General features: G+C 46.2%; 1 protein-coding gene and 1 pseudogene across 2 annotated transcripts in view; one reads left to right on the top strand and one right to left on the bottom strand.

Moving 5' to 3' along the window:
* Positions 1 to 1801: 1801 nt before the first annotated feature.
* Positions 1802 to 2049, bottom strand: LOC129148696 (DNA-directed RNA polymerases I, II, and III subunit RPABC4-like; annotated as a pseudogene).
* A 3828-nt stretch (positions 2050 to 5877) lies between these two features.
* The window catches only part of CPPED1 (calcineurin like phosphoesterase domain containing 1), a 120608-nt gene continuing 114781 nt past the window's right edge, over positions 5878 to 11704 (top strand). The window contains exon 1 of one of the 2 annotated variants that reach the window (XM_008141576.3): positions 5878 to 6044. In XM_008141576.3, the coding sequence (XP_008139798.1) occupies positions 5975 to 6044 (70 nt within the window). In that variant the 5' untranslated portion in view covers positions 5878 to 5974. Of the gene's footprint in view, positions 6045 to 6261; positions 6283 to 11704 lie in introns of those variants that run through there. The other variant, XM_054714744.1, reaches the window with a different exon arrangement.

Below are 11704 nucleotides of genomic sequence, written 5' to 3'. Positions count from 1 at the left end.
GGTTGTGGACTCAAGCCCCAGTAGGGGATATGCAGAAGACAACTGACCAATGATGCTCTCTTATCATTGATGTTTCTATTTCTCTCTCCCTCACCCTTCCCCTCTCTCTCTCTCTCTAAAAAAAAAAAAAAAAAAAAATCATCAAATGTGTAAAGCTGACATACAACCTCATGGAATTCCTTTTACCCTGGTCCCATCCCATCATCCCCAAGTCCCACCTGAGGAACTTCAGGTCAGGACTGGGTAAAGGTGCGTGGCATCTGGTGCCACATTACTTATTAATTAGTGTGCTTTCCCATGTCTATATATCTCAAGCGTGCTATGTCAGAATACCATCCTTCCCTGCAGAACGATGATACCAACCTGAATGATGAGCCCAGCTCTGGGACTCTGTCATGTCCAATGAGGACCTGCTAGTCTATAATGGTCAAAGTTCTCCAAAGGAACAGAAACAATAGGATGTGTAGATATGCAGGAAGAGAATTATTTGAAAGAATTGGCTCATGACAATTATGGAAGCTGGCACGTCCAAAATCTTCAAGGTGGGCAAGCAGGCTGGAGACCCAGGAAGAGCCAATGCTGCATTTCAAGTCCGAAGGCCATCTGCTGGCTGAATTCCCTCTCGCTGCGGGAAGGTCATTCCTTTGTTCTGTTCAGACCTTCAGCTGACTGGATGAGGCCCACCACATTATGGAGGGCAATCTGCTTCGCTGACAATCCGCTGATTTAAACGTAAATCTCATCCAAAACACATATTCACAGAAACATCCAGAATAATGTTTAACCAGACACCTGGGCACCAGGGCCCAGCCAGGTTGATGTGTAAAATTAACCATCACACAATCTAACCAGGAATGACTATGCTCATTAAAGTAAAGCCCAAACAGTTTACCCTAAATGAGGCCTCGGGCTCTTAGGCACAGCCTATTGGCTCAGATCCATCAGACAACCTGGCTCATAATCCTAACAACCTTTGTCATCTAGTTTCACAAATCTGGGCAGATGACAAATGAGGGAAGGAGGTAGAGAGTGAGTGCTTGCTAGAGGCAGATGCCAGAAACAGTGAGAAGAAACAGCTCACAGCCTGCCAGTGAGGAGGAGACAGAAGAGCTATAAAAAGTAGACAGAACTGTAAACGCTCAGCTGCTAGGGCCTTTGAATGTTGAGACAAATTGTTCGGCTTGCTTCCTGGAGTGAGGCTATAATACAGCCCAGTATAGCAACTGCTGTTCTTAATAATATACCTGGGTCTCTAAATAACAACACACTTGGATTAGCTGTTACAAGGGGTGGGATGAAAGAAAAAGGGCAGTTTTTTCACCCTAGCTGGATTGGCTCAGTGGCTAGAGTGTCGGCCTGCAGACGGAAGGGTCCTGGATTTGGTTCCGGTCAAGGGCACATACCTTGGTTACAGGCTTGATCCTTGGCCCTGGTTGGGGCACATGCAGGAGGCAACTAATTGATGTGTCTCTCTCACATCGATGTTTCTCTCTCCCTGTCTCTCCCCTCCCTTCCACTCTCTCTAAAAATCAATGGGAAAATATCCTCCTCTGAGGATTAATAAAAACAAACAAACTAAACAAACAAACAAACAAACGGTCAGCTTTCAGAGGGTGGGGGCGGGAGCTTGATAGTCAGTAGCTGATATGCTCTCCCTGCCCTCAAATGCTCACTTGTACATGGGGGATGTAGTGGGTTATTTGTTGGCTCTTTAATTTTTTTAAACAAAATACAACCTTTATAATAGACACCTAAATACAAAATGGTTTTTAAAATGAAATCATGTGTATATAGTTGTATTCCTAAAGATAAGTATACTCATCAAAAACTATACAACAATAACAGCAAATCCAAATGCAAACAAAGATATTCTTCTGAATTCCGTTTCACTGAGCATCAAAAACCACTAATCTTTTAGTCCTTTTCTTGTACATTATTCTGTATCCACATTCTCTGCATCTGATTGGATCCCTGGATTTGATTTCATTTTCCACAGGTGTATATCATTGACTGCTGCGCTGGAGGTTGGACATCTTTCTGGGTGTCCATTGTTAATCCTTAGCACCAACACCTATTTTTTTTTTTTTTTTAATGAGCCACTTCCCCCTTTCAGGACAATGGTATCCTGATCTCATTTTAAAACATCTATGCATTCCGCCTTGGCTGGCTTGGCTCAGTGGATAGAGCGTCAGTCTGTGGACGGAAGGGTCCCAGGTTCGATTCCGGCCAAGGGCACATGCCTGGGTTGCGGGCTTGATCCCCAGTGGGGGCGTGTAGGAGGCAGCCAATCAATGATTCTCTCTCATCATTGATGTTTCTATCTCTCTCTCCTTCTCCCTTTCTCTCTGAAATCAATAAAGAAATAATAATTAAAAAAACATCTATGCATTCTATCCTCAAGCATGCAGTATCGGTGCGATTGATAGCACTCCTCCAGGGGTGGCCCTATACATTAGCAGATAGAAGCATGCCCTTTACCCTTTGACCTTGCTTCAGAGAGCAGCCTGTATCCAAGCTGGCACTGTAGTGATGCAAGGGAATGTTTGCTGGGGCTAGTGAGAAACAGTGACTTCCTTTGTCTTCCTGCTATGTGTCTCAGGAGGATGTGGTCCAGAACTGCTGTAGCCACTCTCCTCCTGTGGATGGGGAGCCTGGAGATGCCAAGTGATGAGAGGGAGTCCTCTGTGGATATTGAAGATGAAGCCAAAGTTACAAAAGGCAGAGAGGCTGGGTCAAAACTCAACAGAAGTTGCCTTGGGGTTGTAATTTATACATGTCTATGGATTCCTCTCCCCCCCCCGCCCCCCAAATTAAGCCAATTTGAACCGATTTTTAGTTAATTGAAATGAAATGATACTGGCTGATATAATAGGTGAACAGAATCTTGAAAGCAGAGTAGAATTTTGACCAGAAAAGAATGAGTTTGAATGGTATTTCAACAATAACAATAACAATATTAACAATATCGACCACAGCAAAAATGTATCAAGCACTTAGTATGCTCCAGAAACTCTGCCTACAGCTTCATTTACTCCTCATAAAAACCATACGAGTTCATTTGGGATGAAACTCAGAAAGATTAAGTGACTTGCCTAAGGTCACACAGCTGGGAAGTGGGTGGAGCAGCTGGGCCTGATGTTCAGGAATATGTTCCTTTCATGCTGCCTCCTCTAACCTTCCAGGCAGACAGCTGAAAGACCATGGTCAGAGAGTGGCACCACTGATCTGGACAGTGATGAGGGGAGAATAGATTGTTCAGAGGTTGCTGGACCCAGTGGTGCACAAGGTGTAATTGCAGCCATTACTACTCTCACATACAAAATGTCCAAACCCATAGAGAATTTTTATAAGAGTTTATTTTATTATTTAAAATATATTTTTATTGATTTCAGAGATGAAGGGAGAGGGAGAGAGAGATAGAAACATCAATGACGAGAGAGCATCATTGATTGGCTGCTCCTGCACACCCCCTACTGGGGACTGAGCCCACAACTGGGCATATGCCCTTGACTGGAATCGAACCGGGAACCCTTCAGTCCATAGGCCGACGCTCTATCCACTGAGCCAAACCAGCTAGGGCTATAAGAGTTTATTTGAGCCCAAACTAATGACATATGTTGTGGAGCAAGATCTCAAATGCTCCAGAGAATAACAGTTTGGCAGTTTCTTTTATGCATTTGAATTTAAGGAGGAACTAAGGAAGATAACCTGGAGGTGGGAGAAAGCAAGGCGGGATTAGATTACAGGATAGTTAACAAGATTACTGGTTTGTGCTCTCTTGAGGGTTATTAACCCCTTTGAGGGATATTACTTCTGGTCTTCAAAGGTGTGTTAACCTAGATGCACAAGAACAATGGACAGGGCTGGCTTCAAACCTTTTACTAAAGGAATTATAGCTCGGCAGGTGTGGCTCAGTGGTTGAGCATCAACACATGCACCAAGAGGTTGCAGGTTGATTCCTGGTCAGGGCAGGTGCCCGGGTTTCAGACTTCATCCCCAGCCAGGGGGCATGCAGGAGGCAACAGAGTGATGTTGATGTTTCTCTCTCATTGATGTTTCCATCTCTTCCTTTCCCTTTCCCTCTCTCTAAAAATCAATAAAAGCATTTTTGAAAAAAAGAAATTATATGCTTGGGCATGACTGCCCATCATGACCTACTCAGTCAGGAATTTATGATCAGATCACCCTGTGAGATTACTTCTATAGAACCCCCTTTTTATCCATACATATCATTACCAACTGTGCAAAGGGCTGAGGGACAAGAGCAGAGTGCTATGAAAAGAATGAGGGAGACAGTTTAGATCAGAAGAGTGTGCAAGTGTTTAGGTAAGACCTATCCATGCAAGTGTGATTTAAGCAGAGGCATTGATGTTCAAATGAGCAGATACAGTCTAAGCAGAAGGAACCACATAGGGGCAAATAGATTTGCATGTTTAAGGAACTGAAAGAGGATATGTGGCTGCAAAGTTAATGGGTGAGAGGTAGGAATGGGCTGGATTTTGCAGGGCCTTGAGGCCACCATTAGGACTTTTGATTCTCATTTATTCATTTCCTCCTTAACCATTTCCTAAGAATCCTCCACTGGGCCAGGCCATACCCTGGGAATAGGGATATAGTGATTAACAACATTGACAATGATAATGGCTAATATTCGTTGAGTACTACCTACCATTTGCTATTAGAACTATTGTATTTAAGCACTTTGATACACCAAGCCATTTAAGCCTCCCAGCAGCCCTATACTGGGAGATTAGAAATTAAGTAACTTTAGAAACTAAGTAATTTTTAAGATCAAAGTGCCCGCAAGTGGTATCAGGCAGTCTGACTCCAGAACTCCCAGGCACTTAATATTCTTAATGTGGGGGAGTGTAGAGGTAAGGAACAAACCTGTAGAGAATTTTTAGATGACATACGCCAGAGAGCAAGAGCTCAGATACTCTGGAGAAGAACCGTTTTTGCAGTGTCTCTCATGCATTTGAAATGAAGGACATACCATAGAGGCACATCTTGGGGTGACTCCCCTGAGCCCCTAACCACTATGACTTATGGAGGTTGTGGAGGACCTGAGATTGGAGGACAGTCTTCCTAGTCATTTTAGCCACCCAAACAGTGCTTCAGATGTAGGCAGCCAGGTAAGAAGAGAATTTCTCAAACTTGGCAGAACATAACAACTCTTGGGGGAGTTAACAACAGACCCTTCTCCTGAAGATTCCGTGTCACTAGGTCCACCCTGGAATTTGTATTCCAGCAAGTTTGACAAACACTGGCTTGTGCAATTCAGTTCCATGGTTTTTTGCTGGGACAGACCCTCCTCTGGGTCAGATGCAGCTTTGCTACTTTTCTCGATGCCTGTCCCCTTGTGCAAACTGCCTCACCGTTCTGAGCATCAGTTTCCCCTTCTGACAAATGAGGGAAACGCTACAGCACCATCGCCCACGGCTGTTGTGTGGATTAAGCGAGCTGCTCCCGAAGTGCTTGGAGCGGTGTCTGATATGGAGTGAGCGATGCTGGTAATAATGGGACGGTGCTGATGACAGGGAGGCTGAAGACGCCTGGGGATTAATTGTTATAGATTCCAGCTGCTTAGAGGACTGTCCCCCAAATGGTGCATGGGACAAGCTTATCGTCGCCTCTCCGGGCATTCCGTATTTTTATTGGTTAAACCTGACAACCCTCCCTGTAGGCTCCTAGCCTGAGCCCAAAGACACCCCTCTACGCACTCGGGGGCCTCCGCTTGTCAAGCGCCCCAGTCGATCCCAGAGGGGCCGCTCCAGCGTCTGCCCGCCCAGGCAGCACTAGCGGCGCCCCGAGCGGCACAGGCCAGCGAGCGGCCCGCCGCCCCGCCCCGCCCCGCCCCGCCCCGAGCAGAAGGTTCCGCCCCAGCGGGCCAGGCCCTGCCGGCAGTTGGGCGGTGCGGAGTCCCGCCGCTCCCTCCCACGCAGTGTACTCAGGTGGGACCAGGAACACGCTCGCCATGTCCGCAGCGGAGGCGGGGGGTGTTTTCCACAGAGCCCGGGGCAGGACCCTGGACGCGTTTCCCGCAGGTACTCGGGGAGGGGATGACTTGGGGCTGCGGAACCTTCCGCCGGGGGAACCTTCAGTGCGGGTGCGCGCACCTCCAGCCGGACCCCATCCGGGCCGCCGTCGGTGTCGGGGACCAAAATAAGGTCCGCACAGCCCGCGCGGAAAGGCTTCCTTGGGCGCTATGGAGACGCGAGTGGCCGCGCGAGGAGGCCGGTCCTGGCGCTTCGCTGGCCTCGACCTAACTTCCCTGAGAGAAGGGTGAGGCCGCAAAGCATTCACGGTAGCGTGGGCTCTCCACTTGGGTTTGGTTCCCACGCCTTGCCTAGGACACGTTACTCAGCAAGTTTTGGCCTCGGTTCCCCCATCTGTAAAACGGGAATAATAACAGAAGTTCTGCGTGGCACTCGACAAGCGTCTGGTGCACGTTAGATGTCGTTATTTTTATTGTGGTCGTTCACCATGACGTATTTTATACGCTGTCATCACGGTTATTTACTATAATATGAGTCATCCACCAAAATGTTCGCAGTGCCGGTCAGAACAGTAGAGAGGCAAGGCAGTCAAATGCTTGGACTTTGTCTGCCTCGCTGTAAAAACGGGTTGGTTAAGGTTCCGATAGGTAACAGATTAACCAGATTGTTCTTTTATCGGATTGAAACCGTTTTTGAAACCCAGTGGATGTTAGCCCGAGAGCTCTAAGTCTAGGGAAGGCTGTCCCTGGTTCCTTGGTTCTCTCTGTGGCATTTTGCTTCCTGGAGTCAAAGCCCCTCCCTTGCACTCACCGGGGGCCCTGCTGGATCTGGCTTGTGCTCATCTTTCTTCCTTCGTGCTCCATTCTTTCCCGTGCCTAGTTCTCCTTTCAAATTGGTTTTCTTTTAAGATTTTTTTTTATTGATTTTTTAGAGAAAGAGGAAGGCAGAGGGAGAGAGAGAGAAGCATCGATGTGAGAGCAGCACACCACACACACCCTACTGGGGATTGAGCCAAACACCCGCATAGGCCCTGACCAGGAATCGAATTGGCAGCCTTTTGGCGCACGGGGACAACACTCAACCACCTGAGTCACACCGGCCAGGGCCACACTGGCTTTCTTCTTCTTTTTTTTTTTGTTTATACTGGCTTTCTTGAACTGCATTTTTAAAGGGCCAATTGCAGTATCTCTTTCTCCTCAGGACCTTGGCACTTGCTCTTTCCTGCTACCATGGCTAATAGCCTGGCTGGGGGCCTGGCTCTTGTCAATCTTCACATCTTATTTAAAGTTGTTATTTCTCAGACAGATTTTCCCTGGCTACTCTGTCTAAAGTAGGTTTCTCCTGTAATTCTGTCCTAAAACCTTGTTCTTTTTCTTTTCTGCAGCTCCTGGTGGGGAGTGGCAAGATTCTGGAAGAGCACATGGGGGCCAGGAATATAGCTGTGGTGGATTTTGGGAAACGCAATCTGCTATAGTGCCCATTCTCTAAATGTTTTAATATGCCTTTTTTTGCCCATCATAAGATTTTTGAGATTAATCTATTTATTATAATAAAAGTGTAATATGCTAATTAGACCGGACAGCCGAACGAACTTCTGGACATCATTCCAGATGTTCTTCCGGATAAAGCCGTGGCCATGGGGGCCGAGGCAGAGGCAGTTAGTGGTGATCAGGCAGGCAGGTGAGCAGTTAGTGGCAATCAGGCAGGCAGGCAAGTGGTTAGGGGCGATCAGGCAGGTAGGCAGAGTAGTTAGAGGAGATCAGGCAGGCAGGTGAGTGGTTAGGGGCGGTCAGGCAGAGAGGCAGAGGGGTTCGGAGCCAGAGGTCCCAGATTGTGAGGGGGATGTCTGACTGCTGGTTTAGGCCTGATTCCACTGCAGGATTGGGCCTAAACTGGCAGTCGGACATCCCCCAAGGGGTCCCGGATTGCAAGAGGGTGCAAGCCGGGCTGAGGGACAACTCCTCCTGTGCACAAATTTTGTGCACTGGACCTCTAATATTGATATAAGTAGCTCTAATTCACTAATTTTCCTGCTGGGCAATATTCCATTGTATAAATATATACTCTATGCATTCTGTTGCTGGATATGCTGAGTATCTTTGTCCCTCCGAATCTCCACTGTGCTCCAGGATGTTGGCCTCTCTGGGCTTCAGTGGGCTCCTGGTCCTCTGGCTTTCCACTGAGGTCAGCCAATGGGGAGTCCCCACCAGAGAGCTGAGAAAGGGGGAACCAAAATCAGGGTGTTCATTCCCCCAGTTTACTCCCTGTGGACTTGCTTTGAGCTAGTTATATTCCTTGCCTGAAGTTCACTGCTTTCAAGATAGCCTTTCTGTTGGGTCTTGCTTTTCATATTTGGGTAACCACTCGCTCCCTCCCTCCTTTCATATGTAGGGGAGGCAGCAGCTCTGCTTTTCTATCTTTGGGCTACCAAACTGTCTTTTGTAGTTTTTCTACACTCAGCTCATCCCAAATAATCTATTTTTAATCCCTCCTTTAATTCTCCTAATTTTTAGTATGCCAGCTATTCCCTGATATAATGGACATTGAGTTGTTTATGTTTTTCACTCTTGGTAACAGTGCTGTTAGGAACTTTTAAAAAAAATTCTTTATTGTTTAAAGTCTTATATATGTCTCCTTTTCCCCCCATTGACCTCTTCCTGGTCGTTCCCACCCCCCAGTTAGGAACCTTTTTGTTCAAGTCTTCTTGTGGATACGTGGGGAAATTTCTCCAGGGCATATATCGAGGAGCGAAATTCTGGGTTATAAGGTATAATCACCCCCAGCTTTATCATAAATTGCCTTCCAAAGCCCTGGCACCAATTTATATATCCACCAGCAGTGAATGAGAGAGTTCCTTGTTACTCTTTTCGGCATCTCTTTTCAGTTCAAGATGTGTTTATTAGGTTCCTATTGCATTCTTTAGTAACTTGTGGAGAGTAGAAAAAGAAGGGGGAGGGGCAAGCTACATGCCCTCAGAGGCTCATAGTCTAGTTACAGAGCTATGGCACAAAAAATAATTCTTCTCAACTGGTGGACTTGTGGGCCACTGCAGTGGGAGGAGTTTGGTTGTTAAGCATTGGTCCTAGTTGATGTTGGGTCTGTTAACTAAAATCACAGAATAAGGAATAGGGTCAGATTTGATGGGATTGATTTGGGAAGTAATGGCTTTGAGGTGCCATCAGGAAATATGATGCAACTTGTGGGGAATAGTACGAAGCTGAGGATGAAGGTGTGGGTTCCACCCGCAGAGAGGAGCTAGTATTGCTGTAGGAGTCAGTGACATTGCTAAGGGGAAAGTGTGGAGTAGTGGACAGTATTTGTCTCTGTGTGTGTAGTCTTAGGATATGCCAATGCTTAGGGGCAGGAAGAAGAAAATGTACACTGAAGGGCTCGGAGCAGAAAACAACCAGAAATTCTGGAAGAGAAAATCAGGAGCAGAGGATGGCAGGTTTGATTGTCTAGAGCTCTGGGGGACACCTGTACACAGTGTCTGGGGAATGGCAGAGAGTGAGGATGTGAAGTCAGCAAGGGTAGGATTCTGTTTGGAGCCATTTGGGATGCAAGGTAGACATAGGCCAGTAGCAGCTTAAGGGAGGAGCAATGCTGAAGAAAGGCCGAAGGGTTTGAAGTAGTAATAATGATAAGAACAATAGGAGCATCTAACATTTATCAGGTGTTTCTGGCAGCCAGGCACTGTACTCTGGGTTGCATGTAGATTATGTCATCTAATCTCCAAAACAGTCCTGTTGAGGTAACTATTATGATTATCCTCTTTTTACAATGGAAAAAAAAAAAAAAAAAAAGCTCAACAGATTAGGCAACTTGCCCAAGGTCACATAATTGGTATGAGATGGATCTAGGGTTGAAAATGCAAAAGACAGAATAATTGTTGGAGAGAGATAGCTGTGGAGATAGGATCAAGGGCTTGGGAAGAGGGGTTGACTCTGGGATCAAATGTACTTTTCCACTATCTCTCCATCCTTCTGTCTATCTGTCCAACTGTTAGTCTGTCCATACATCTATCTACTAGGCCATCCATCCACTATTCTATCCACCATAATCCCATCTCTTCATTCGGTCTGTCTATCCACCTATCAGTTCATTCATTTGTCCACTTATCAAATGTACTGAGCACTTGCCTTGTCCCAGCCATGGTGCTGGATGCCAGAGTGCAGTGAGTGAAAAACAGATGTGATTCTTCTGGCACATAGCTACTTGGAAAGCCTGACATTAACCTGCCACTCACACAGACCAGTGGAAATTCCAGTTGTGGCAAATGTCAGAGAAGTGAGGGATTGGTTCCCTGAGAGCCTCTCACTGGAGCGTTAGTAAGGACCTTCAGGGAGGGCTTCCTCGAGGACGGGGTGTATCACCTGATTGCTGAAGGACGATTAGGAGTTAACTGGGCCTTGAAAGGAGGGCAGACCATGGTGACCATGGGCAGAGCAAGTTTGAAAGTCTGGCAAGGTGGGACTGGAAAGGGAAGGATGAGGGAAGAGAGCCATTGAGTGTGGAGCGGTGTGGTGGGGGTTAGTTGGATTTGTTTTTGCCTAATAGCATCAAAGGGGCTTAAGCTGTATGTGTGAAAAAAACAGGAACACATAATCAGATATCCATTTTGAAAAGGATGGCTGCAGCAATGGCAACAAAAGCATTTCTACTTACGAGGAACTTGGGTACAATCTGGTTGGAAGTTGGAGCTCAAGTACTTGTCTAGGAGCATCCTTTCCATAGCACCACACTGTTTATTTTCAGTAACTGGAGGTGCTTGTGGTCGTGGTAGTGGGGCTTCCAAAGAGATGATGAGAGTGCCGAGGTGTTGAATCTCCGTAGCCTTTTGGAGCTGCCACTGGGCTGCCAGTAAGACCAGAGAACAAGAGAGTCGTTGGTCTGGAAAAGAATGGGACCGACAGAGAGAGACTTAGAAGATAAGTTGATGAGATGAGAAGAGGGAACAGGACCCTGGACTTCTCTAGAAGTGAGGCTTGCACTTGGTCTCCCCTGTGGGCTGAGCAGTCCCGGTGGGCATGCCCTGTATGGATCATACAGCACAGGGCTTTAGAGGCTCGTCCTTGAAGGCTTAGGTTTAGAATCCCTAGTCTTGTTGGTTTACTTCACTAGGTGCTGAATCCCTAATTCACTCCTAAGCTGCCTCTGTCGCTGTCACTGACTTTCCCTGGGTTCTAGTTCCCTGTTAGCATTTCTGGTAACTTTGAAAGATGCCTTTAAGGTTCATTGTCAGTCCAGGATTTGCTAGAACAAGCATGTCAAACTCAAAGCGAACACCGGCCAAATAAACAAGGTTTAAGTTTATGTGGGCCACAAAAAACAAAGCTTTAATATTCATAGAAACATAGGTATATTTCGATAGAGACATGCTGAATACAAAGGGCTGAAATAAATGAGTAATCGTTAACATAAAGTAATAGAACATTTTAATAAAAATATTTTTTCTTGAACATTAACTTACCAGACATTGAAAAACTGCACAAATTAATAAGCGTAACACAAATAAACCTATTTTTCTTGTTCTCCGAAAGCAAAATATTTCCTATTGCACACACCAAACAAGTCAGTCCAAGACTAATGACTTGGCAATCAAGGCTGCTAAAATATTCGTTGCTAGTATTAGTGGAGAGAAATGGTGCGCCTGCGCATAAGGCACGTAAGGGAAATGAATGCAACATGATTATACTAATCAGTCATTA

The sequence above is a fragment of the Eptesicus fuscus genome, chromosome 4, assembly GCF_027574615.1.
Source record: "Eptesicus fuscus isolate TK198812 chromosome 4, DD_ASM_mEF_20220401, whole genome shotgun sequence".
NCBI classification, from domain to species: Eukaryota; Metazoa; Chordata; class Mammalia; order Chiroptera; family Vespertilionidae; genus Eptesicus; species Eptesicus fuscus.
Note: the sequence above shows the minus strand (reverse complement) of the source record. Positions and strands in the feature narration are given on the sequence as shown.